The sequence below is a fragment of the Rhipicephalus sanguineus genome, chromosome 3 (assembly GCF_013339695.2).
Source record: "Rhipicephalus sanguineus isolate Rsan-2018 chromosome 3, BIME_Rsan_1.4, whole genome shotgun sequence".
Lineage (NCBI taxonomy): Eukaryota > Metazoa > Arthropoda > Arachnida > Ixodida > Ixodidae > Rhipicephalus > Rhipicephalus sanguineus.
The window spans coordinates 162,921,970-162,949,902 of record NC_051178.1 but is presented as its reverse complement, the minus strand read 5'-3'; the positions used below and the strand labels follow the sequence as shown (position 1 = coordinate 162,949,902).

At 47.9% G+C, this 27,933-nt stretch overlaps 2 protein-coding genes across 2 annotated transcripts in view; both read left to right on the top strand.

Annotated features, from left to right (window-relative positions):
- The first annotated feature begins 18,576 nt into the window (after positions 1-18,576).
- Positions 18,577-19,236, top strand: LOC119385153 (eukaryotic translation initiation factor 4E-1A). The gene has a single exon (XM_037652677.2). The coding sequence runs from the start codon at positions 18,577-18,579 to the stop codon at positions 19,219-19,221; it is 645 nt and encodes a 214-aa protein (XP_037508605.1). The 3' UTR covers positions 19,222-19,236.
- A 3,312-nt stretch (positions 19,237-22,548) lies between these two features.
- The window catches only part of LOC119387613 (retinal-specific phospholipid-transporting ATPase ABCA4), a 170,278-nt gene continuing 164,893 nt past the window's right edge, over positions 22,549-27,933 (top strand). Inside the window, exon 1 of the mRNA XM_049414207.1 lies at positions 22,549-22,780. The gene's annotated coding sequence lies outside the window, so the exon portion shown is untranslated. The remainder of the gene's footprint in view (positions 22,781-27,933) is intronic.

Sequence of the window (27,933 nt, the reverse complement as noted above, 5' to 3'; positions counted from 1 at the left end):
TGTCAGGGACAATTTTCTCTCCCCCCCCCCCGCCTCTCGCCCCTGAAAGTGCATTGCGCTTGCACGCTGCTCGACCAATATAACATTGAATGCTTAGGCTTGTTTTGTCGGCGAACACAGTGAAAATCCAGAGCACAATCACGACGTCGAAGAAGAAGCACACCACCGCAGCGCTGATCGGCCTTGTGCCACATAGTGATTTCTGTGCGCCACACCAGCGGCCGCATTAATCGTTGGATTATGCCGCTTTTGAGACATGGCGAGTTGACGCCGCAGTATGGACGTCTGCGTTACGTCATAAAAATGTGTATCTACTGCATTCAATCGGTGTACTTCATATAATATTATTCGTATTAAGGCGAAAGTTTTATATGCCTCATCAGTATGGACGTCTGCGTTACGTCATATATGTGTATCTATAGTACATTGAATCGGTGTACTTCATATAAAGTTATTCGTATTAAGGCGAAAGTCTTATATGCCGCATCAAGCGAGAAAATTGACCTGTAACGCCATGTGACGCTCCCTCATAGCCCTTTTCCTTCGTCCATGTACGAGCCCAATCAGTAAACACACACACACACACACACACACACACACACACACACACACACACACACACACACACACACACACACACACACACACACACACACACACACACACACACACACACACACACGCACGCACACACGAGATCACGGGAAATACATCATCTCCTCATTATGTGCTCGTCTCGACCACCGCCACGGGACCGGCGAGGCTGCCATCGTCCGAGACGGCAGAAGAAATGGCCATAGCACTAGCAATACTCCATAGTGGCAACGAGGACATACTTGTCGTGAGCGACGCCAAGACGGCGGTCCGAAACTTTACCAAGGGACGGGTCTCCGTCGAGGCGGCGCACATGCTGAACGCCAGAGTCGCGGACTTTAAGTCCGGCGCGATCACCACCAAATCTCTCAAGTGGTTCCCCGCGCATGTGGGAGAGCTTGGCAACGAAGACCCGACCTCGCGTCGAACCACAACAAGCGCGCCCACCGCGTCGTGAGGCTGCTAACCCGCCGCGACGCGGACGAAAGGGCCACCGCTGTGCGAGACATCGTCGATGGCGAGGCGCCCATGGTTGGAGGACATTCTTCAGCGACGATGATAACTGACCGCGAAGCCTTACAGCACTGCATGGACATCATGGTCACGTACGACGAGATCTTCAGCCACTTCAGGAAAACGCCACCCCACAAGCAGCTAGAGAGGTCTCAGGCGTCTGACCTGAGACGTCTGCAAACTGACACATTCGAATATCCCCGGCATCTGAACAGGCTGTGTCCATCGCTCCACCCGTCACCCGGCTGTCCGTGGTGCGGGCACGAGACAGCCGACATGGCACACATACTTTGGAAGTACGAGTGCGGTATTCGACGCTACTACACGGACGAGAGAGTGTGTACCGCACGACGACTGGCTGAGCGGCGGCGAGCCGCCATTCTCAGCCCACATCTAATGGACCAAATCTGGGCTGTCCAGCGAGCCAGGGCTATCGCCGAGGACGTCGCACGATGTTCGCCGGACGACGGCTCCTGGAGGCCTAGCCCGGGCCAGTGATTCCTCGTTGGACTCTAAATAATATAAAGTTCATTACCTACCTACCTCATTATGCGCAAGGGTCAAAAGGTCATCAGAAACTCATAATTTATTAAGGCGAAGCCTTTTATGTCTCACGCGAAGCACGAAAGGCTGGCTCAAAAAATCTAGTGACCTCTCAAGCGCGAAACTGCGCGCTACCTTCGCCTTTGCGGCCTTCGTGTGAAAAAGAAATAGCAAGAAGGCGCTTGTGCGATATAAATTGCATGGTAAAATAGTCGCACCCGATGGCTTTGGTATTCAAGCCGTATTAGGAGAATGCATCAGGGGCACTGTGAATCTTTTTCCTGGTTTCTAGGATATTCACGGTCCCTCGGTTCCTTCAAAGCCATGGTACTGAGGTATCCAAAACTTCTTTATCATATTGTCGCGACGTCAAGACAGAGGCCGTGACACACAGAATGATCGCTTCTTTTTTTTTTTTTCTACAATTTTTGCTTTTAAGTACATGTGAGAAGTCTGGGATGCATGAGAAAGTATTATGAAAGAAGTAAACTTACGAAGCAGCCCGACCTATATATGGACTACGAACTGGCACAGATACAGGTTGTCCTGTGATCTCATTTCCGGCTTTTAGTTTTCGCACTTTGCGGAGTATCAACATGAAATATTTTTGCTATAGCCAAAGTAAAATGTAGTGATTAGTGGTGCCGAAAATTGCGCTCAATCTGAAGAGAAAAAAAGTAAAGTAAGCCGGCAAGAGACAGGCTAAGATAGATGCAGTCAGGATCAAAACAAATTTAGGATTTTCTCTGACAAATCGCGCGATGCTTTAGAACAGGAAGAAAATGTGGACGTGGAATGATGAACAATACCTTAACCACACTGATTTACGAAACAGCAATTTGAAGGTAAATCACGAATGCAAGCATTAAGTAAACTCTCCAAAACTACAAAAAAATAATAAAGAAACGACAACGCGTCAGTATTACCAACTCCAGTGATTAAGTAGAATTAGTAGACCGTAAAATTGGAACACCACTACGTTAGTTGGCGAAATCATTTACTGTTGCTGAGCGCTCACTTATTTTCTCTGATAATAATATCTGGGTTTAACGCGCCAAAACCACGATATGATTATGAGGCGTGCCGCAGTGGAGGGCTCCGGAAATTTTGACCAGCTGGTGTTCTTTAACATGCACTGACATCGCACAGTACACGGGCCTCTACCACCACGCCTCCATCGAAATGCGACCGCCGCGGCCGGCGTCGAACCCGCGACCTTCAGGTCAGCAGCCGAGCACCGTAACCGCTACACCACCGCGGCGGACTCTTACTTTCTCTAGTATTAGCAAAAAGGTTGCTCGTGGTGGTGTTGCACACGTCACCGGTCCCAGGAAAATTAATAGTCGAAACAGTGCTACACTCCAAGAAAAAAAAAAGGTCAAAAGGGGGTCATGGCAACCGACTCTCTTCGGTAATTCATTTGACCCCTTTTGGAAGGTAGAATCAGCAAATGATATTCAACTTTTCTGCAAGAGTCAGTTGTCACTCTTGCAGCGCGTTTTGATCGGCTAGCGTGTCGAAGACGCCGCCGTATGCATCATATATATCGCGTGGTCGCGTGGCTGCCTGCCGTTCGGCGCGGTTCACGAGTTCGCGTACGCTGTCTGGCGCGGCGCCGGAGCTCGCCGTCGCGTCGGCACTGGCTATGCACGAATGAAAGCACTTCTTTTCTGAGAAATCGCTTCAAAATTTGGTTTCAGAATAAGCACGGGTTTGCGCCAGCATATTCCGACACACAAGCACATCCTCCGGCAGTCAGGGGCACGCCGTGAGCGGTTACTGACCGCATGTTTTACAAACGTAACCCATCCTTAAATACTCAGCAAACACATTCGAGTACGAGCACCCGAACGACACCCAGCGCGCGCAGACGCCGCCTACGTCGAGATCAGACATGTCATATATACTAGAATTAGGGCACATAACTCCCACAAACACGTAAGCTCACTTGATTCTGTTATGGCGTCATCGCAGATGTTGGTGAACCACGAAAACAGCAAACAGAAACCAAAGAAAAAAAAAACATGGATGATCCCCCCGTCATAGGAATCGGTATAACACCAAAGTGAAACGCGTCTTCACAGAAGTAGTGCTTATTGCGTAGTGATATATGCGAGCTTGTACAATGTCTATTCGTATTTGGCAGCTATAGCACCGTTCGACGTGGATGCACCGATGTTGACAGCATGTCTCTATCGCGACGACTAACGCCCATGATCATGATTAAACCATTGTGGTAGATGACGGTGTGAACATATATTTGGACACAGCGAATCGTGAATCCCGCGTAAGGATGATACAAGCTCAAAATCAACACTGGTACCCGGTATGCACTTCTTCAAAGCGTCGTCACTTAAGGAGAGAAACGGCACGGTGTGCGCTTTCTAGTAATGGGTAGCCGACGCCTGTGCTCATGCATACATTACACACACTGCGCTTCAGCAACACGGGAGGTAGAGGTTCGTAGCCTGAGCCGCAAACGTGTGCGTCCCGCTGGCCTCTGTCTCGCAGGCGCTGCTCTCGCTCCACTGAGGCACGACATTCGCCCGTCGAAATCGCGTCCTTTCTGCAACGCATTTTGCAGCAGTTTTGTTAGTCGGTGCTCTCGCAATTGAAGCAGTCGGCGGCGGAGAAATCCCGTTGGTGCACGTGGAAGCCTCACTACTCCGATGAGCCGACGCACGCTAACACGAAGCCAAAGGCATAGTACGTAACTGCGTCAAGGGTGCCTCGGCGACGCCAGCGCGGCCAGCCTACCTCTCAGGTATCGAGACGCTTTAAACATGACCTCCGATATCGCGTGCAATCGCTGAGTAAGCTCTAGTAAGTGTCGATCGTGAAGCATTACTTCTTTTCACATCTCACAGACGGCGGCACCGCCCCGCTCCGCCCGCCGCGAAAGAGAATGAGCGAAAGATATAAGGCGCGTTCGCGCCGTGTCTCGCATCTCCCGAGTTAGTTTAGTCGATAGGGCGTCGGACGCTTGCCGTCGCGGCCGCAACGTCGTGGGTTCGATTCCCAGCGGGGTATCTTTTTCTTGGTTTTTTTCTTTCTTACCCGTTGGCGTCCATTTTATCAACGTCATATCCGTGACGGATGTACTTGGTGGACCCCGGCATAAAACACTTTCGTGTTAAAAGTGCACGGTGGCGACCGCAACAACGCGCGCCGTCGAAAGTCTCGCTTCTTCACCTTACCGGCGAGGCGTGTCCAACTTAAGTGACCAACGCGTACGTGCTGGAAACATCCTACTATATCTGCACCTCAAACTAGCGTCTTTAAGCCAAGAAAAATCATAATATATAGTGCGTCTAAGCGTTCTGTAGACGGGCTTTTTTTCACGTTCCCACGCGCGGAAGCACGCTGTACACTCAAGGTTGATAAAAATGTTGTTATGAAGTAGACTAAAGCGCATCTCAAAACGACATCTTGCACCTTCAGCAGTGCAGACACAATGTGCCATCAGCAAACAATTACCCTTGATAATTTTTTGCATCGCTCATTTTATGGGAGCTTGTACAGCAACGCGCATAACGGTGACAGCTTTAGTTGGGCATCCGCAGCATCCCCGCGGACGCAGGCTGCTGTTGGAAATGGCTGGCAGATAACTTCCGCAGAGCTGCTGCAGACGCCCAGCTAAAGCTGTATATATGTGCCTACGAAAGCAGTACACTCACCGTTAACGGGCGCACGTTGTCCGTGTCCACGGCTCCATGAATATTCCGCCCTCCTAGCGTGCTTCGAGCACGGAGCCTGGCGTCAACGCCACCGAAGATGCGCATTTTTGATCGAACACAAAACTGCACGACAGGCAATTGACGCAACCCGCGCAACCGACGCAACGCACAACGCATTCCAAGAGACCGAGCAGACTGAGAGAGAAGGCCGAGGCGCGGCGCCAGCCCGTCTGGCTCCGTCAGCGAGGGAGGCGAGCCACCGCGCCAGAACGGCGCCGAACGGCAAACGCGCGATACGTATGGCGCATACGACGGCGCCTTCATTGCGGAAGCGAATTGAAACGCGCTTTAGGAGAGTCCCGTGACCCCAACCGAAATGCTCTCTTTTACTCATCTACCTTCCAAAAGGGATCAAATGAACACCCGAAGAGAGCCACGCGGCTGTGACCCTCTTTTGGCTCTTCTTAGAGTGTACTCAGTTACTCACACTAATAGTACCCTGATGAGTGCTCACTCACGTTCAAACTCACGACTGCTCACACTCATGAGCACTCACTCACGTTCATACTCACGCCTACTCACCCTCATGAGTGCTCACTGACGTTCACACTCACGTCCACTCACACTCATGAGCACTCACTGACGTTCATACTCATTCCTACTCACACTCACGAGTACTCACTCCCGTCCACTCGCACTCATGAGCACTCACTCACGTTCATACTCACATCTACTCACACTCATGAGTGCTCATTCACGTTCACACTCACGTCCACTCACACTCATGAACACTCACTCACGTTCCTACTCACATCTACTCACACTCATGAGTACTCACTCACGTTCACACTCACGCCTACTCACCCTTATGAGTGCTCACTCCCGTTCACACTCACGTCCACTCACACTCATGAGCATTCACTCACGTTCATACTCACATCCACTCGCACTCATGAGTACTCACTCACGTTCACACTCACGCCTACTCACCCTCATGAGTGCTCACTCACGTTCACACTCACGTCCACTCATACTCATGAGCATTCACTCACGTTCATACTCACATCTACTCGCACTCATGAGTACTCACTCACGTTCACACTCACACCTACTCACCCTCATGAGTGCTCACTCACGTTCACACTCACGTCCATTCACACTCATGAGCACTCATTCACGTTCATACTCACGACTACTCACACTCATTAGTACTCACTCACGTTCACACTCACGCCTACTCACACTCATGAGTGCTCACTCACGTTCACACTCACGTCCACTCACACTCATGAGTGCTCACTCACGTTCACACTCACGACTACTCACACTCATGAGTGTTCACTCACGTTCACACTCACGTCCACTCACACTAATGAGTACTCACTCATACTCACACTCACGTCCACTCACTCTCATGAGCACTCACTCATACTCACACTCACAACGTTCAAATGAGTGTGAGTGAGCGTGAGTGAGTGCACTCATGAGTGAGTGTGCCGAGCTATGCCGACCATCATGCACTATGCTGGCTGTCGTCATTGAAGGATCCCTCAGGCCGCCTCGCCCGCTGGGCACTTCGCCTGCAGGACTACGACATCCGCGTGCTGTACCGCAACGGACGCCAGCATGCTGACGCCGACGCCCTCTCGTGCTCTCCCTTGCCTGACGACAATGCCCCCTGCTCAGTATCTCACATAGCTGTTGCTTCAATCAGCGTTCACACCATCGCTACCGAACAGCGCAAGGATAAATGGATCACCTCGCTGATCGACTTGCTCACTGATCCGACGGCAACACCATCCACTCGCGCGTTGCGTCGTCAAGCCCACCATTTCGCCGTTCGTGACGACCTCCAGCACCGACGCAATTACAACGCCGACGGCCGCCAGTGGCTACTAGTGATACCCCACAGTCTGCGTTCTGAAATATGCGAAGCCTTCCACTCCGACCCGCAATGCGCGCACTCTGGGGTATCCAAAACTTACCACCGCATTCGACAACGATACTTTTGGCGTGGGATGTACCGCTACGTGCAGAAGTTCCTTCGCTCCTGCCTCGATTGCCAACGCCGAAACCTGCAACGCACGTGTCGCCAGCAGGTCTACAACCATTACCTTGCCCTAACCGTCCGTTCGGGCGCGTGGGCATCGATTTGTATGGACCACTTCCTCTGACTTCGGCTGGTAACCGCTGGGCCATCGTCGCTGTTGACCATCTAACGCGATACGCCGAAACCGCCGCCCTCCCAGCGGCTACAGCGCGCGATGTTGCCTCCTTCCTACTACACCGATTCATACTGCGTCACGGTCCACCCCCAGAGCTTCTCAGCGATCGAGGCCGTGTCTTCTTATCGGAAGTCGTGGAAGCCATTCTGAAAGAGTGCCATGCTGTTCACCGCAAAACTACTGCTTACCACCCGCAGACGAATGGCCTAACCGAACGCTTTAACCGCACGCTCGGCGACATGCTGTCAATGTACGTCGCCGCCGATCACACCAATTGGGATGCCATTTTGCCCTTCGTCACCTACGCCTATAACACCGCCCCTCAGAGCACTACTGGTTTTTCACTGTTCTTCTTACTGTACGGAAGGCACCCGTCGCACACCATCGACACGATACTTCCGTACAAGCCGGATCCATCTGAGTGTGCGCCTATTTCTGACACAGCCAGGCTCGCTGAAGAGTGTCGCGAGCTTGCCAAGACATTTACGACGCAGGAACAAGAGCTGCAAAAGAGCATTCGCGATGGCACCACCACTTCTGAACCCACGTTCCTCCCTGGAGCGCTCGTATGGCTCTCGGTTCCTACCACTGCAAGTGGCCTTTCTTCAAAACTGCTGCCGAAATACGAAGGCCCATACCGGGTCATCGAGCGCACATCCCCGGTCAACTACTTGATCGAACCCATCGAACCAGCTTCGGACATGCGCCGTCGAGGGCGCGACATTGTCAACGTGGAGCGCCTCAAGGCCTACTATGACCCACTCATAGTGACGAGCTGTTAGGTCGCCGGACGGCTCCCTTTTCGTACCCGGGGTAATTGTAGAGAAGCCTTGGGACATGGTAATGGGTTACCCTCTCCAGCGCCTTCTAGTGGGTCGTCCTCTTTGGTTGCTTTAAAAAGAACGCCGCTCGCGCAGGGAGTTCGTGCCTTGCCGTGACTGTCGCCATTACTCATTGTCGTTGAGTGCTGTCTATTAAACACCTTAACACAAGAAACGTTTTACTATTGCCATTCACTATACGAATCCGAGATGGTATCTTTGCAACACAAAAGTAAGCAAGTAATTTTACGAGTAGCAACAAAACATGCGCGAAAACACCCTTTGCGGCGAAACAACATGCATGTGTCCGGAGGTGCACGCCACTTGAATGAAGACAAGACCGTTCGCACCTTTATAACTATTCCGTAGTGATTGCACTTGTTATTCAACTGAGCTGCAAATAACTGCCAAGTATTATGCAGTAATTTGTGAGAAAATGGGATCGAGACTGCTATATGGAACACACAGAAAGCGACGGCACCCATTCGGCGGCACGGCGTCTCGAACCGGAAGTCGATGCAGACGGGCGCCGTAGCCCACAATCCTTTGCGAGAGCCACGTTTTTGCTATCCTCCTCATGCAATACGGATATTATGCACGCGGACTTCCGCCTTCCATGATCAGTTTGTACAGAAGGCCTGCAAATTGCGCGATCTATATTTTATTACAATTTCTCTCTCTTTCCTTTTTTTTTTCCCAGGCAAGGTGAATAGACGTATAGAGCTCTCCCGTGAACTCGGTGAGAGAGACTTCTCTATTAACGCTAAAATAGATAAATATATGGGGAAACCAAGCAAATTAAGAAAAAAAAACATGCCAATGAAACGTGCACTGACGGAAGTTTATTATTCACCAAAAAGCTCACTGGCACAAAATTCTGTTGACGCCGCGTTGGCACTTCAAATCGTAGCGTCTCACTTCTTAAATGACTGCTTATCACAAACGCTTGTCTAATTCGTTTCTTCAGCCATAACTTTTCAAACGCGTTTGTCTTGCCCTTTAAAGCTTCAGTACGGATAGAGGTTTTCAGCGATGCTTGAGTATCAAGCCATTCAATAGTTTTTCGAGTGACACTTGCTCAATAAAATAACTAGCACCATCGAACGTTGAATATGCACTACGTAGCGCATGCTTTCGAGGTGCCCGAGTTTGAAAAATAAAAACAAAAACAAAAAAGATGGGCAATTCTGCTCACTCATATGATGCCGTTTAATTGCTACGTCATATCGATTTGACATAATACTGACGCATGCAGCAAAAGCCACGAAATGTGTATCGCGCCAAGGTGAATATGTTTTGATTGTTTGCGCAAAAACGCAAGGAATAAAAACGAAATAATAATAAAACATTTCTGCATTCTGCTGAGAAAATCTCAGGACCGCCATGCGGAGGGACCACGGACTGGATCACGTCCGCTACTCTTGTATCTTCCGTTCAACAAAGTGCACCTCTTTGTTGGAGTCTTTGCAGTAACGTGTATAATACGGTCAACTTCCAACAGGGGAACATTCTAGTGATGCGGAACTATCGGTAAATTGAATATCGATAGTATCGATAGTTTTCTTGAAACTATCGATAGTGCAAACAAACTATCGATAGTGCTACTATCGACAAACTGTCGAAAGTGTAATCGGTAGTACCATCGTTGGTATTACTAGCGATATTACTGCCACGCGTGTTTATTGCACTTTTTTTTATGTATTCGGGTTTCACCCACAAAGCAACGTTTGATCGCGCCGTACTGTTTGAGAAGCTTCACGATTGTTTGAGATAATTTTGTTAAGATTACGCGCCGGACAATAACAGTCAAGTTAATTCGAGAGCTTACGCGAGCACCAGTGATAACGCTGGAAGGTTCGATGACTGATGTATAAAAGACGACGCGTTCCACCGATGGTCAGGTCCCACCGATGGCCGTTCCACCGACGCGTTCCACCGATGGCCAACGACTGTTCTCGCCGCTTTCAGTATCCAGCGTGTATCGCTAGTATTTTGTGTTTTGATTTTCTGGGCCCAAGTTCGCTCAAATAAAGAGCTGAGTATTTCGCAGTCTTGTTGCAGCATTCTTCATCGTCACAACCACGCGACAATACCATCGATAGTGGTGTGAATAATGATGCTGTTGCTAGCCAGCCACATTGCCAAAATATTGGGTTAGCCTACTATCAGGTTCGCTTAATTTATGAGCAATTTTAGACGAGAAAAATTAATTATTTCCGCAGTGAAAACGGCGGAATATATCCATCAATAAACTCTTATCCAAAAGCAACCAGTTGCAACTTACAATTAACAAACTTAGTTCTTGATATTATTTTTTATTTTGAAATCATAAAATGCAATAAAATTTCAAGCCGCGATGTTCCACCACATGTAACGGCTTCCTTTCCGCTACAGTAGCTGAACACTTTGACTTTATGATCATGTGTCAGCAAAGCACTCTGGTGAAGAAAAAAAGCATGTCAACTTTCTCGCCCTTCAGCCTGCTCCTCCGGCTCCACTATGTACCACGCGCGCGGGGAACCAAGCTTATTCTGCAATTAGTTCGGGCTGTTGATTTTATACTATCGATAACACCATCAAATTTTTTGCTATCAATAGTATTTTTTTACCATCGATACTTCTATAGTGATTCAGCTATCGATAGTATCGATAGTGCCATCGATAGTTCTGCATCACTAGAACATACTCATGAAAAGGAAATTCACGGAAGAATAAGGGTGGGCTGGAGCGCATGCGGCAGACACTCCCAAATAATGACAGGCTACTTCCGCTGTCCCTAAAGCGAGAAGTACACAATCACTGAATGTATCGCCAGTTCTAAAATACGGGGCTGAAACTTGGATCACAAGAAAAAAAATATTGAGAGAAAAGGTTATGTATTACGCATCTCGCAATGGAACTGAAAATGGTAGGCGTAACATTGAGAGATCGGAGGACGGCAGAATGGGCCAAGGAGCAAACAGGGGTAGCGGATATGCTAGTTGACATCAAGCGAAATAAATTGACCTTGGTTGTCCTCGTAATGCGTAGGGCAGACAACCTCTGGTAAGTTATAGAGCAGCAGAACGGTTAGCAAGGGATGAGAAACGCAGTCGAGGACGGGAACGAGTTATACGCAGTGACGAAATGAAGATGTTCGCAAGGATGAAATGGAATCAACTCGCACAAGATAGGGTAGGCTTTGAGTTCATTGGGAGAGGCCTTCGTCCTCCAGTGGACCTAAGATAGGCGGACCAATATGATGACGACTTGATCATGCATAGTTCTCCAGAATTATAAGTACAGCTTCACAACTAATTCATGGCTGCGAACGCACTTCAACCGCTTGCGCACGCTGCCCTGTGCTACAAGGTACCTAAGCTACCGTTAGTCATGCCTTGTTCTTTAATCCTTGCTTTGTTTTTTATTGTCATATTCTAACTGGCCAAGTCAGTGATACACAAACATAGTAAGTCGGCAAACGTGGACAGATGACCGAACACCGCATATACGTCTAATAACATGGTGTACAAGCTTTTGCTAAACTTAGCTAGGGCGCCGCACATATCCAACGGAGGCGGCTATCTGCACAGCAACTTAGCCGACATGTTCAGCGCAAAAAAGGAACACGAAAACACAAGGAAGTGCACGACACAAGCGCTGTTTTTTTTTAAATGCGAATGCATTTCTTAGTCGGGCTATGTAAGGCATCCGGCGTTGTCCGCGCGTCTCTCCGCTCTCACTCCCTCTCCCATAGCAACAGCTGCGGACGCGCGCGCTTATCCTCGCCCCTAGCAACCGGAGCAGGTGGTGCGGGCGGAGTAGCGGAGAGTGAGTGGAGAGGAGGAGTGCACTCTGGCGTGTGTGGAGAGAGTGTAGGAGAGGGTTGGTGCAGTGCCTCGCCGCTCCTTCTCTCGCCGTTCGCTCTCTCTCCTCCCTGCGCCACCGCCTCAATGCAGTGCGTTTAAAACGCACTTGTAGCGTTTGTGCTGCCTTGGCACAGCCTGAAAACAGCGCGTTCTAAACATGTTTGTGCTGCATTGAAGGCGGTGGCAACATCCCTGAGGTGATTACGAACGCACGTAGGAAGCGTTCGTTGAAAGAGGCGCCCAAAAGGGAGACACTTGAGCGCGTCGATGTGTCCAGCTTTACGCCATTAAAATTACTACGCCGTGTACTCTCGGCGCAAGAAATGCATTCGCATTTCCTCCCGATTCCCTTCGGGGAGGTGGGGGCATTTTTTCCCACCACGTCGACCGCGTGCACTTCCTTGTGTTTTCGTGTTTTTTTTTTTTTGGCGCTGAACATGTCGAGTATGCTCCAACTAGCCCAATTTGCCACCTTACTTCAGCTACTTAGCTGCTGCTGGGATGTGTTATGGCAGAAGGCCCGTTATATTATTGCGATAGCAATTATATGGACACCCTCGGTTGATTTTTGCCGTCGCCGTCTGTCGACGCCGTCATGTCCCAGATATGTATATGTATGTATGTATATATATATACAAAAGGCACAAAGAAACATAAAGCAGAAGAAAAAGATTCTGAAGTACCCTACGGCGGATTCGAACAAGCAACCCCTCGCTCCCCAGCGAGCTGCGTTAGACAACTCAGCCACACGCCATGTATGCGCCGGCGAAATAACGGCGAGCTATTTATATACACCATGTACCACTGATGGTAAGCAAATCTCGGAGGAGCGTAACGTGTTTTCTATCAGGCAACGCTCCTAATTTTCTTTCAATTTGAAAACTGCCCTTGAGTTGCGCACGACAAAGTGGCCCCTTTCCGTACCCACTCGAGAGGTGGAAGGAAAATAAAATATGGTTGGTCCCTCCGTCATAGGAATCGGAATAACACGAAAGTAAAGCGTGCCCTTACAGAAGTAACTGAATGTTTACTGTACATTGACAAAAGAGATGATGTACCATGTATGTTGATGTCTGGCAGCTATAGCACCGTTTAATGTGGATGCACCCACTTTGATGATTGGTGGTGCATCTCCATCCCGACGACTAACGTCCATGTTAAATGATTAAACAAACCCTTGTGGTAGCTGTAGTAGTTAACGGTGAAAGCGTAATCAGAGAACGAGGTGTGATAGCCAGAAGAGCGTCGCATATTGGACGCAGAACTTGGTCGCCATCCCGTGGCATGTTAAAATGCGTTTGAAGACCACGGCCGAACTAGAGGGAAACGCAAAGCGCGTCTTGCCGCCCCGTTAACCCGGCCTCGATCTTTCTCGGGGCAATCGCGTGAGCGGGGAACGCGGTGTTACAGCCAGGTGAGGCAGGCGCGCGTCACAGAGCTATTTTTAGTTTGGATTAGCGTGATATAGTGATGCTATGAGCGAGGCCGACGCTTTTACGACGCTTTACGACGCTTGGGCTAAGATCGCCAGCTCGCGGTGCAATAAATAATAATATCTGGGGTTTAACGTCCCAAAACCACGATATGATTATGAGAGACACCGTAGTGGAGGGCTCCGGAAATTTCGACCACCTGGGGTTCTTTAACGTGCACCTAAATCTAAGTACACGGGCCTCAAACATTTTCGCTTCCATCGAAAATGCAGCCGCCGCAGCCAGGATTCGACCCCGCGACCTTCGGGTCAGCAGTCGAGCGCCATAACCACTAGACCACTGTGGCGGGGCAACTCGCGGTGTGTTAAGGCATTGACAAAATTGAACTTCTATTGAAAAGGCGCCGAATGGGACGGACGTGTAACACGTTGCAGGTGCTAATCGCGGAGGCCACAGTAATGACGAATTACTTTACTTTACCGCTCCCAGAGGGCAACATCACCCCGCCGACCGGGAGAGTGGTAGATATAAAAAGCGCGTTTGTAAAGCCTGTAGAGTTTGTGACCGTGCCGCAGTGGATAGCGTGCCCGGCGTCTGTTGATGCGGACCGAGCGGTCGTGGGTTCGATGCCCGTTGACAGAACCTTTTTTTCTTTGCCATCTGATCAGGTAAATTTTTCGACGTTATTTCCGTGACGGAATACGTCACTGAAGCCTTGGTGGACCCCGGCATAAAACACTTTCGTGTTGAAAAGAAAGAACACCGGGAACACCTTCCATCAGACGCCTCCGTGTGGATGGAGACGCCTCCGGTGGATGACTGGTGAGCCAGTTGTATTTGATAGTTCTATATGTGTGACCGTTTTACTTTTTCGAGCTGGTGCTATGTCACTTCGGTTATCGTTATTTTTATTTATTTTTTGTTGTGGATGTATGAACGAGTCACATCTTCAGCGTACATTTTGTTTCTTCTTTGTTCTGCATGGCTAATTAAAAAAAAATTAAGCGCACACTTTCGGACCGTTTTGCACCTGTGCTAAGCCAGCACGGGCCCTAACTAACCTGTGCCACTCCAGCATGGGCCGTAACTAACTAACTAACTAACTAACTAACTAACTAACTAACTAACTAACTAACTAACTAACTAACTAACTAACTAACTAACTAACTAACTAACTAACTAACTAACTAACTAACTAACTAACTAACTAACTAACTAAACTCTTATTGCCTGGTGGCATGGACGCTGGTGGCCAGTATTGTGGGAAAGTGGGTGACACTAATCACACGGTATGGGCATGCCAACTCAATCCTTCTATACCCCCCAACCCAGCCTGACCTGAAAGGACTGGGAGGCGGCCCTACTCGGCTGCCAGGACCTTCCAGCCCAACAAGCCATGGTCCGGCGTGTCAGGACGGCGGCCACAACCAATGGTGTCCCTGACTACGGACTCCACTTAGTACAGTAAAGGAGCTGACCCACTAGGGGCTCCCCTGACTAGGGACTCCACTTAGTACTGTAAAGGAGCTGACCCACTAGGGTTTCCCGAACAACTTTCCTGTAAATAACAGTTTAATAAATGTTTTCCACCGCTACCACCGCCGGCGGCTGCCACACGGCGATGCCCGAGGGGATAAGGTCCCTGGATTTTTTTTCTCCTTTCTTTTAAAGGGGGGGGGGGGATGCGGGGCTAAATGTGAACTTTTGAACCGCTGCATCAATTTTAATGAAAATTTTAGGGATGGCTCAACTTCTTGATATTGGGAGATATACCAATTTTCAGCACCGTAGCATGAATACAAAAAACGTACAGCTGTTGTAATGATCAATAATGTATGCTAACTTATGAAAACTATCATTTCAAAAATAATGAAAATGTACGAGTTATTATTTTAAGTCCTCTAGAAGGTTTATAGTGCAGGATAAGGCCTATCAAGTATTTTTTGTGACTTGTCTGTATAAATGGCATCGCTCTAAAAGCGAAGATTATTATTTTGTGTGTGTGTGTGTGTGTGTGTGTGTGTGTGTGTGTGTGTGTGTGCGTGCGTGCGTGTGTGTGTGTGTGTGTGTGTGTGTGTGTGTGTGTGTGTGTGTGTGTGTGTGTGTGTGTGTGTGTGTGTGTGTGTGTGTGTGTTTGTGTGTGTGTCTACCTTATCTTGTTCCTGACAAAATTTCAGTCTAGAACAACCTTGTAAGCAGCTTTTGGTGAAGCAGTTTGAAAATGATAGTTTTCCTATCAATAAATGATAGGTTCCTTTCCCCCCAAAAATGAGAACTGAGAAAAATGAGTTCACAGATTTCACAACATGCTATTTATTTTGATGGTCAAAAAATTCATCAGAGTGACTTCCTGCATAAATGCGGCCTTCCTCGTCAACATGACACTGTTCTGTGACAATTTCATGTAACCGTCTTCAATTTTTCGAAGTTTTCGTGCTGTGAATGTTGCTCGTGTTGGTCACAAAATGGACCACGTGCTGATCGCAATGAACTCACAGGGAAGCGAGCATAGAAGCTGAGTGGCACACAAACACAGCGGGAGTAACTCAGAATTGGCGCGAAAACAGCGGTGGATGGTCACGTGATACGTTTCCGCCAATTTGAGCTTCAGTTCCAGTTTTCGAGCGACTCTGCTGTCGACGCGCGGCTCGAAATGTGCCTTTTTAAATATATTTATTTGTCCTCTGATGTACTCTCGACAGAAGGCCTTCTGTGACAAAAAAAAGCGCGAGAAACAAACAATCTAACATGGGCATTCGCTTCGCGTTCGGCTTCGTGCCCGCTTTGCAGCCGCGTCTTGAAAGGGGCGTTTCAGAGACGCTCTCCCCAGCAAATTCGATCCACCCTCTCGTAAAACATTTTTTTATTATTCTTTTCTGCCGTACAGATAACAACCAAACTGGGTGAGCTTGTTCTTTAACCCTTTCAGCCCTGAATTTTTTATTTTGGTCGGAGACTTTTTTTGTGCGTGCTTTCTTATTAATTAGGACTTTAGAAGAGCGCAAACGAAATATTGAGCCAGTGGTGCAAGTATTTATGGATTAATAAACATGGAATAAAATGAGGTCATCGGGGCTGAGTGGTTGTGAAATGAGAAAAATGGCTTCTTTATTCCTGGTACTCACTAGAGTACACAAAATCTGAACGAATGTCTTATTTGTCAGTCTGATATTCCTTGAAATAGCTTCGGTACGTCGTCCAGAAAATGGCGCTTACCCACCCCGGCGTCACCCATGAGGATGATGATGATGATGATGTCACTCTACATATGGCTAATACCTACACTGGGGGATTGGCCAAGAATTGTTGATATGAAGTTTTAAAGTTGTAACTAATGACTAAACACAAAAGACAAGCAAACATATGAAAGAACGAGTGCAATAATTATTTCTACATTCAAACCAGACTACTCATCCTAACTAGAAATTAGAATAATGAAATTAAAGTGTTACCGAACGCCTTATTCTTTTTTATTGATTTTTTTTATTGATTCATTGCTACTATTGGAATACCTTTGCAATTAGGAATTTAAAAACGCATTCGTTTTGTTTCATGAAGGAAAGCACTAGCAGCATCAAAAACATTCCTGTGGCTGAAGCCCAAAGCCGAAGCACCGAAGATGACTTCGGTCAAGCTTCGTCTTCTATGTGGTTCCCAGCTCCGCAAACATGCCGCAATTTTGGTGTCAATCGCAGTGGGGATCATTGAAGAATTATACCCCCAAGAATGAGCAGTTTTGGTTAAATTTCCGAGGTGCTAGGGGAAATGTTGTGTGGCGGTGTCAATTGACACCGCCAGGGTCGAAAGGATTAATGAACCATCTATCCAAAACAACTCAAATTTGAAAATGCATACTTTTTTTTTGAAAATCGTGTTTTTCAAATAAATCTATCTTACTACAGGAAAAAAACCAGCATGGTCTCGAATCGCAGCGTCCCAGGCGGTAGGCGGCGGCAGGCATCACTCTTGGTGCCACTAATTTTCCTATATTTTAATTTTTTTTTACTTTAGGTGCCACTGTGACCATGACCGCGACGCCTGCGCTCAGCCCGCTGCCGAGTGGTCATAATTTGGGCGACTAGCCAAATTTAGCCAACAGTCAGTCAATATTATTCATGGCTGATAGTATGCCCATAAATACACTAGCCAGTTGGGGAAGGCCTCTACCAAGGAGGCTAAAAAAACAACCTCCTTGGTCTCTACTAAAGTCCTTATAGATTTTTTCGACTTCACCCTCTCCTTTACGCCCCTGTACGAGCTCAGACTCGAAGAGCAGCTATGGGCAGTCCAACGGGCCCGCGTCGCAGCAGAGAGACTTGGTCTTTCTGTTCCGACGTGGGAGCGGCCCGCAACGTGCTGGAGCGCGTTCCGAGGGACCTTGATAAAGTTTATCCATCCATCCATCCATCCATCCATCCATCCATCCATCCATCCATCCATCCATCCATCCATTACCCTCTCCTTCAAACACCTTTAAGGTTTGGTCAGTAATTAAAGCCCGCATTATTGTGGACATTATCAGACCCCGTTAAAAAAAACTGGATGTACGAAGATTACGAAGACCTGGGGTGATTGTCGTGGTGCGAAGCATTGCATGAGTCGTTGCAGCACAATGCGCAGACGCTGGTCTATCTGGTGGCGCCAGTCATGGAGAAAGGCAAAATGTTTTGTTCTTTTTTCCATGCCGCCAATACAAGCCTAGCGAAATCGACACGCGCCACGCGTCCCCGCGCGCTAGCTGGAACCACGGCCGGTCTCGCGCAGCGCGAGGTGCACGCTCCAGACCAGCAGCAGCATTGCTTGAAACTGGTCGACACATCTACGTCGACGGTGCATTCATTCGCGAGACCAGGCACTGGCCAGACTGGTCAGCGGGAGCAGCGCTTGGGTGGAGCCGTATGAAGACCCGACACCTTGACGACATGGCGGCTGAAGGCAAGTGCTCGGAGAGCGATCCTGACGAGGCTGGACCGGCTGTACAGACTCCGGCGTGCCCAGATCCACCAAAGGAAGTGATCAAGCACCCGCTTCAGAATCGCTGGAGCCTGTGGTTCTACAAGAACGACAAAAATCGTAGCTGGGAAGAGAACCTTCTAGAAATCACCTCGTTCGACACGGTGGAGGACTTCTGGACCCTCTACAACAACATAGAGCTCGCAAGTAAGCTTCCCATTGGATGCGACTATTCCCTGTTCAAGTACGGCATCAAGCCCATGTGGGAAGACCACCGCAACAGGCAAGGAGGTCGTTGGCTCTTCAACTTGAGCAAAAGCCAGAGGACAACGGACTTGGATTATTATTGGCTCGAGATTTTGCTGTGCCTGATCGGAGAGGGCTTCGGCGAGTACAGCGACGACGTGAATGGTGCTGTGGTCCAGATTCGCCCCAAGCTTGACAAGATAGCCGTCTGGACTGCTGATGCTCGCCGATCTGATGGGAACATCAAGATTGGGAAGACGTTGAAGGAGAGGTTGAACATGCACCCCCGAATCATTATCCCATACCAGGCCCATGCTGATACTCAGTCAAAACACTGCTCCACAGCAAAGGCTAGATATGAAATGTAAGTGTGGTAGCAAAACCAAGGAACAACAAAACGGCCTGAAAGGAAATGCCAACACAGGTGCTCCAGGGAACTTGCTGGCGCGACGTGTTAAAGTGGAACTGTAATGAAAGACGCTGGCTGCGACATAGAGGAGCAAGGAAAGCAAGGGGAAAAGAAGAAATGTTTTAATGTGAATGCGGAGGACCTGGCAAGCCTGCAGTTATGCCTTCACTGTTTTTTTATTCCTGTTGTGAAAGTTAAATAAAGCTCTGTATTCATGTCATAGGGTCACTCCTTTGCCAGCTGCCGGGCACGTCGGACGTTCGAATTGCGAGCTCCGTCGGAATGGCTTGAGTGGCTCTTAGGGGCCGCGATATTAAATGCGAAGCATTTCTTCGCGAAGCAATGGCACTTTGACCTTGACGAATCCCCGATGTCTTTTGCATGGGCCGCGGCCCTCTGTGGTTTCCGGAAGTTGCTTTGAGGTGCGCGGATAACAAGCAGCGGTAACCTAGTTCCATGATTGATGCGGCGCTAAAGACGAAGACGAAAGGAACACGAAGTGCACAGTACACAGAGTTCCATTCGTCTTCGTCTTTAGCGCTGCATCAATCATTCACGCATTCCAACTAGCCCAACTTTCCATTCTACTGAACACAGTTTCAGCTGGACGTGGCCAGGCATAAGGCAAGGACAGTCTTTTGTGATGTACGATAGCGGCGGACTACTGCAAGGGCACTGCTCTGAGTGACCTCCCTGACGGCATGGAATAATTAACACGCTTGTAAAAAAAATTTGCCGGGGTCCTTAGATCCCTCCTGAGGGACATCAAAGCGAAAGCCTTTTCACCTTCCTTGTACCTACATTGAACTTTTACTTGATGATGATGATGATTTCCTTCTTGTATGGCTCGTACCCACACTGGGGGATTGGCCAAGAATTATTCACATGAACGGTAAAAATATTTGAGATATTAAATAATGATTCAAAGGAAAAGAAAGTAAAACATATAAAGGAGAGACTGCAATAACTGTGCACTTGTACGATCAGACCAGATAGCTTAATGAATCTTCTTCTTCTTCTCAGTCGATTCTTTTGTTCCTGAGCGAATCAATAGCGGAGCAACGCCTGAGCGCTGCGGAAGCGCACGAACGTATCCGTTTACTTGAAGGAGACCCTTGTAGAGTAGCCAGGTAAAAAAAAAAAATGTTTCTAAAACCTTCATTTTGTGCATGCTGCCATAAATTTCAGGAAGGTGCCTAGAAGAATGTTGTGGGCAGCTCTAACGTAGAGTCGCTGTTGCGACACGGCAAAGAAGTTAATTGAAGCGACTATTATCGAAAAAGAATTGGCGAAGCTTGCACTAAGCCACGCAAGGCTTGACACAGCGAAATTGGACGATTCTGAAGAGTAATCTGGTTGCTTCTGGGTTGTTTCTAGGCCTTATCGAGCTGATGAGGGTTTTTTTCTAAGTTGCTCGTAGGGCGTTGCTAATCTTTTAGCTAGGTGATGCTAGGTTGTTTCTTCATTGATTCTCAGCACAGAGAGATTCTAGTTAAACCACAGACAGTCACAGATGTCCAAACTCCAGAGACAGAAACTAGCGCTGAAACCAAGCGTTCGCACCTCTCATAGATCTACGGGCAGGTAGTGGCGTAGGCCCTCCGTCGCTTCGGGGTTTACTCGCAGCCGCCGTTTCCTTTCCCGTTCCCTATAGTGTTGGGCTAACTGTTACCTTCTTCCTTTTCGGTGGACCAGTGGAGAGTAGAGGGATTCACACCCTATTTCGGTGGCACATACCCGTTTATGATGATGATAGTTTTCTGATAGGCCGCACAAATTTCTGAGGCACATTCCCGTTCCGTAGTGTTGGGTTAACTGTTGCCTTCTTCCTTCCTGTTACGAGTGGACCAGTGGTGAGTAGTTGGATTTACCCAATTTCTGTGGTACATACCCGTTTACGATGACGATAGTTTAGCAATACGATATACAAGGAACGATTTGCTAAACAGCTTCGCTGTTAAAAAAAAAGAGTTGTTTGAAGGCAACATCTTCCTTGCACTCTTCTATCCACACACTGTAACGTTGTGTTAGAAATTATGACCAAATTAAATTACTGTATTTACTCGTTTAACGATCAATGCTGGTCGTTAGCCAATGCTGCCCGCATGCCAGCATTGGCTAACGTTGATTAACTGATGTGCATGTTGCCTAACGTTGTCTAAATAATGGCTAATGTCGGCTATCCGTTGTTATAACAGCAACGCTGTCTTCTTTCACTGTCAATACAATCATGCTTCTTCTACTTTTGCTGAGTTTTATATCGTTACTGTAATCTCGTCTTTTATTGGCATGCACCCCATCCTTCATCACACGATTTTCTCATTGCCTCCTACATTACCTGCCTTCTCTCGACTCATCATGCAGTTGTGTAGAGGCGTGAGGCCCTCCCTTCATCTCTCTAACCAGTGGCGTAGCCAGGGGGTGATCTGGGGGCAGGGGTGTAGGCAGAAGTTTGTTCCGGAGGGGGGTGGCACGTCCTTGATTTGAAGTGGGGGCCGGGAAGGCAGGTGTAGTCGAGTGCCATTTTTGTGCCCTCTATCCCATCGCAGAAAAAAACCCCGGGGGGGGGGGGGGGGAGGCCACACGCCTGGTGTTCCCCTGTCTGGCTACGCCACTATCTGGGGGTTAACACCTCCCCCCCCCCCCGCCCCGTAACCTTCGATATATTTACATTTTGTATGTGTAAAACAAATCTCCTGACGAGGCTAGTTTGAGATAAAATCTTATTTAAGATATTTCAGCGCTACTTTTGACGAGGAGAGGACAAAAAAGTGCATAACAGGACGGGCGCTGTCATGCACTTCTTTGTCCTGACCTCAAAAGTAGCGCTGGAATATTTTAAGTAAGATTGTATGTGTATATATACGCGCACATTCAAAGAATCTCCCCCCCCCCCTCCCTAATAAAATTTCTGGCTACGCCCCTGTCCTTAACACAATGTTACTTGTACCTAGCAACCTTCATGCAACTCAGTGGCGCAGCCAGGGGGACGGTTTGGGTGGTTCAATCCCTTGCCCTCCTCCCCAGAACTATTTACATATTTTTAATTTGCATGTAACGCAAACACACACACGAACGTACAAAAAGGGGGGTCGACCCCCCCCCCCCCCTTCCTAAAATGTTTCTGGCCACGCCCCTGATGTAACCCTACGACTTTCTGTGTCCCGTGACAACGGCGCGTCGGCAGCGACCCAGTTTCGCGCCGCGTCCGCAGCGCGGCGTCGCCGTAGTCGTCCGGAGCCGGCGGCAACGTTTTGAAGCGCGCCCGAGAGGACGCGGCAGCGGGGAGGAAGTTTTAGTTGCTCGTGGCGACTGCGTCTATTCGGTGTTTCGCTGCCGTTGGTGCTGGTTGGTGGTGCGGTCGCTGCTCGCTGCCGACAAGTGCTCCCGCGTGCGCGCGCGCGCGCTCTCTCTACTCCTCGGATCGGAAACTTTGTGTACGCGCTTGTGCCTGCCTCCAAGGGATCGTCCTGATCTTCCCATCGCAACAACTTCGGAGCGTTTTTCTTCCGAGTGCGGTAAGTGGAAAGTGTCTGCTTCTAATCTCGCCGAAAACACGAAACGTGCGCGGAATGAAACTGGAAGCGCGCTGCGCTGGAGAACTTCAATTTCCTTTTTTTTTCTTCTATCTCTTCCGGCGCTCATCCGAAGTTATCCAATAAGTTCTTACATCATTTCCTCGTTTACACGCACGAATTTCCTTTATTTTGTTCAGCCCGTCCTGCAGAAATTTTACACAGCCCTCAAGTGTGGCAACTTGATTTTTCGCCGCGAGTTTCTGGCAAGCCTTGACTCTACGACTCAAGTCATTCGCCGAGAAGAATTGTTGACTCGCCTGTCCTCTCTTCCCGTTCATATAGAAAGACGACAGACAACACTTTCGCTTTGTGGACTCGCGTGGTAGGCTTGTCACCTTTCTTGGTCTGTGCGGCGCTGTCAGGCGCGCTTGGTCGGATGATTGCTTCCGCAATGGCTGCTGCTGCCAAAAGTTCCGCGTCTCTGAGGGCTACATGAATCAGACGGCGAAACAAAAAAGGAGAGAGATAGAGAAGAAAACGAGGCGCCTACAAACAAACAAAATGCATGGCAAAGGTGCAAGCAGCTAGGATCAATTATGCCTCACTCGTGGCACCGACTATTTAAAATTCTAGTGACGGTAAAACCTACCATTTCCGTGCCTACAATGCCACAGAATTTATTGAAAGATGTTTTAGTAATATTTGGTCAAGCCATCACCTATACAGAACTTTTTTACGAAGTTTGTTTAGTAGTAATTATGAACCCAAGCAAATATGATGATTAGTTAATTACATGTTAATGGAAAGGAGAGCAGTGATGTCTGTCAGGCTAATATTGAGGGAGCAGTGCCCTACAGTTCAGACGTAACAATGGCAACGAATGTGTGGGTAAACACAGGCTCGTCGTAAAAGAATTGGCGGATTTAGCCGACGAGCTGCGGACGCCGTCACCGCTTCTTTCTGAAAATGCGTGGACCGACTCATTCGCTTGCTGCTCATCCAAAGCACAGCGTGAATCAAGAACGTGCTGGTTGCTCACTTGATGTGAGCAACAAGTGCTTTTCATTTTTACACCGTCCTCGTGATGGCCAAGTCATCGTTGTTAACGTGTCGTACCTTCGGCCTCATATCCATACTCATCCTCACCCTATAAGGTAAATAAGAATAAATCCCAACCCACAACCTAGAGTTTAACTAACGATAATGCGGTAATGTATACGTGAATTTGAAAGCCGGGAGCTAGCTAACCATCGCGCTATCACGGGTGCTTGCCACTGAGTTCGTGCGCGATTTTCTTCGCAATGAAGGAAGGAGTGCGAGAGGAGAGTGTTTATTTTTGTTCATTTTTATCTCGGAAGCCAAGACTATAAGTGCCGTTGCTTACAAAGACTACGTTGTGTCACATTGAAAAGTTTGTTCTCAAAAACGTCATGCAAAGGCTATACGCACCATTCTTGGAAACGAAATCGCATCCAACCATGATGATGGTGTCTATACTGTCAAGATCCAGCTGCTGCAGGAAACGCCGAAGATCGTGTCACTTTTTTTTTAGTTGATTATCTCGGCGCTTAATGAGCCTTGCGCAGTGGTTAACTCGTTCGTGAGCAATACGTCCACACCTGGCTTAACGCTGCAACGGAATATCCAGTGACTCAGGCAAGAAATAAGGGGGGGGGGGAGAAAATGAGATTTAAATTACTCGGCCATTCACGTATACACGAGGATATAGTACTTTATGAACGTTGGGCTTGTGTTCAGGTTTATTCGAGGCCATCACGGTCTTGTCATTGATTCCGGCTATACCTCTATGCAATCGGCGTGCGTTGCACGTGCTCCGCCGTTAAACCTCGTAAACAGGGCCTTGTTCGATGAATCATCGGGCAGTGTCTTGCTTTTCCTTCAAAGGGTTAGTTGTCCCTGCCTATAGCTTAGTGTGTTGTGTACGTTCAAGCCTCTGTTGCGACTTTCTGGGTAGCTGCAATTTTTTTTCACCGCACATACGAGTCATACGTCAGCCTTCGACTTCTCACCCTCGGCAACATTAATCGCAACACTTCATCAAGATGCCGCTCGTGATCGCGCTGTTCGTTCAAGGCTAACAGCCCCTCGTCGGCGCGACGACTCGGATAGTTTCTCGGAACTCGCAGAAATATATATATATATACTTTTTCGATGAGATCTCGTCATTGCAACTTCGCATTCGCAACTTCGAGTCCTACATAACCGACGCTTTAAGTCTATAGAAGTGGTTGTCTATATTGCAGTATATGTATTCTATTCAATGTCGTTTTCGATCCCGCCTTGTTCACGATACGAAGATGGCGTGAGCCGTTGCCTTGAAGATGTTTCCTGCTGGTAAAAAAATAACAAAAATGTGGGCTTTACGCAAAGCACGCGCGCGTCACAGTCGTTCTGCGCACTTCTATAGAACCGACGCAATCTACCGTAGTTAGAAAAAAAAAAAAAAAAAGGACGTTAAACGGGAAGCGATGCTCGCGAAGGTTACGCAGTGTCAGACATACTAAGGTACACTAGCATCATTCTAAGCTAACGATTTTCAATTAATAAATGAGCCTAGACTAATGCAGACATAATCTGCACAAGCTGCTGTGTTAAAATCGGACATTTCCATATAAAAGGAGACGAAATTCAAATGAAACTGCAATAGTTTCTAAGAATACCGATGATACGAACGCAAATGTTGGTCGATTCACTTGAACCGCATTTTTTTTTTCTGTTCAGGTTCAGTCTAGCGCACATACACACTGCCACGTACTCTCTCATTTCTTCTTAGCGTCTTATCAAGTCAAACTCATTTACGTAGACGCTTATAGCTTTAAGTTAACTGAGACGGACCTCAGTTACTTTTGCATTCAGAACGAGTAGAAATGGAATAGAAAGCCGCGTCTTACGATCGCTGGCCTGTGCAACCGGTTACAAAGGCTTTAAAAAACACGAGTTTCGCAACGAATGAAACTTTATCCTACGCTAACGCATGACCCTTATAATGTAATTTGTATCACTGCGTATGGGTCTATGAAGCTGCTTCAGACTGAAAATATAAACTCGAACCTACGTGTCTGCAGTAGTGATGCAGAACTATCGATGATACTATCGATAGTTCAGTCACTATTGAACTATCGATGGTAAAAAAAAAAAAGAACTATCGGTAGCACTATCGATAATAAGTTTGATAGTACTACCGATAGTATAAAATTAACCGTGCGAACTCATTTCAGCATAAATTTGGTTCCCCAAATGTGTGGAGCAGGAGGAGCAGGCTGAAGGGCTAGAAAGTTGACGTGCTTGAGCTCCTTCACCAGAATTCTCGGCTGACACATGACAATTAAGTTCAATTTTTCAGGTGTAAATACAGGAAACGAGATCGTTACATTTGACGGTACTGTGCGGCTTCAAATTTATATAGCGTTTCGTGATTTCAAAATAAAAATTTCAATAACCAAGCTTGTTAATGGTAAGTTGTAAGTGGTTACTTCTGAATATGAATTATTGATTGATATATTCCGGCATTTTAACTGCTTAACCAATTTTTCTTTTGCCAAAAAATTGCTCATAAATGAACTAAACTAAGTACTGCTGATTGTAGGCTATCGCAAATGCTTTTTGGCAATATCACCGGCCAGCAACAGCATAATTATTCACAGCACTATTGATACCAATGACGGTAGTAATACTACCGACGGTACGATGGATTGCACTATCGATAACGCTATCCATAGTTTATCGATAGTAATACCATCGATAGTTTCGTTACACTATCGATAGTTAAAAAAAATACTATCGATGCTAACGATAGTCGATTTGGCGATAGTTTTGCATCACTAGTCTGCAGGTGTTGCTGCATTTCGGCTTTTCTGCGAATACAGTGCCCTGCAAACTTTTGTGGCTGTATGTACCTCCAACGAATTGTTTTATTGGAACAGGGCAAACAGCTAAGTAATAATAGTCATAATTTGTGGTGTTTTATGCGCCACCTCGGCCGGGATCGAACCCGTCTTTTTCGTGCCAGCAGCCAAGCCCCATAAACACTACACCACCGCGGCGGACGTCACAACTAGGTTATTCATACAAATACTATGAATAGCTTTACCCTTGTACGAATAGAAGTCTTTAGCTGTAGACGGGGTGTCGCTTACTTGTGTTTCTAATGCGGGTCTGTCATTTCTGCGCACTTTGGCTCGAGGTTTGTAAGCATACGCCCACTTCCGTGTATAATAAAAGCTATAAATTTACAGTAAGAATCATTCCATTTTCTCATCTTTCATCTTGGTCCTGCTTCCTCTTCGTACGTACTCGTCCCGTTCGAAGCGCATCTTCGAGCTTGTGACGCAGCCGAAGGCGTGTAGCCTTTTGCGGCGCGGTCTACTCGACTATCGACTGCGTAATCGGCCAGTGGACCACAAAATAAGGAGGCCCGGATCCTGGTGCAGCGGCTCGTCTGACGACGCGTTTCGAGGCCATGAAATAAGCACTGGCGTATGTGAAACTGCTGCGCGCTCTGGGTCGTCGTCGTCACACTCAAATGCGGCGAAGGCTCGCAGGGACAACGTGCTTCCACGAATGCAGCGGTGTTTTTTGTTTTTGTTTTTTCTGTTATATTTTCTCGGCCTTTTATCGGCTATCACTTTTTCCGCATCCGGTTTTATTCTCAGCCGGCACGCGTAGCCCCGGCATCGTTTGCGCGGGATTAGTCTATATAGTTCAGCGCCGGGGTTTGTTCTAGATAGCAAATCAAGCGCTCGGCAGAGGTGTTAACTATTCGCGGCTGGGCTTTGTTATGGAAGCGGAGGAGACCGACCGGGTTGGCGGGTCACACACCGTCGAAACAAAGAGCGTTCCTTCTCTGTTCCGGTCTATTCACACAAAGAGGTCAGCGCGGTACGTGTTTGGTGGAGGTGAGCGTACAAGTTGAGGAGGAGGAGGAGGAGCGAACACTTGCCCTCCCCCTCCCCCTTCTCTATATCTCGCTTAACTGCTAAATCTGGATACAAACAATGAACTAAAGTATGTATAAGAAAGTCATAATAAACGAGGGTTTGTGACACAGTCTCTCTGGGGCGACCCGGTAATAGGTCACGGAAAGAGAAAGCGAAGAAAGAACTCGGGCATGGATGTCGTGTACGCCATCGCGA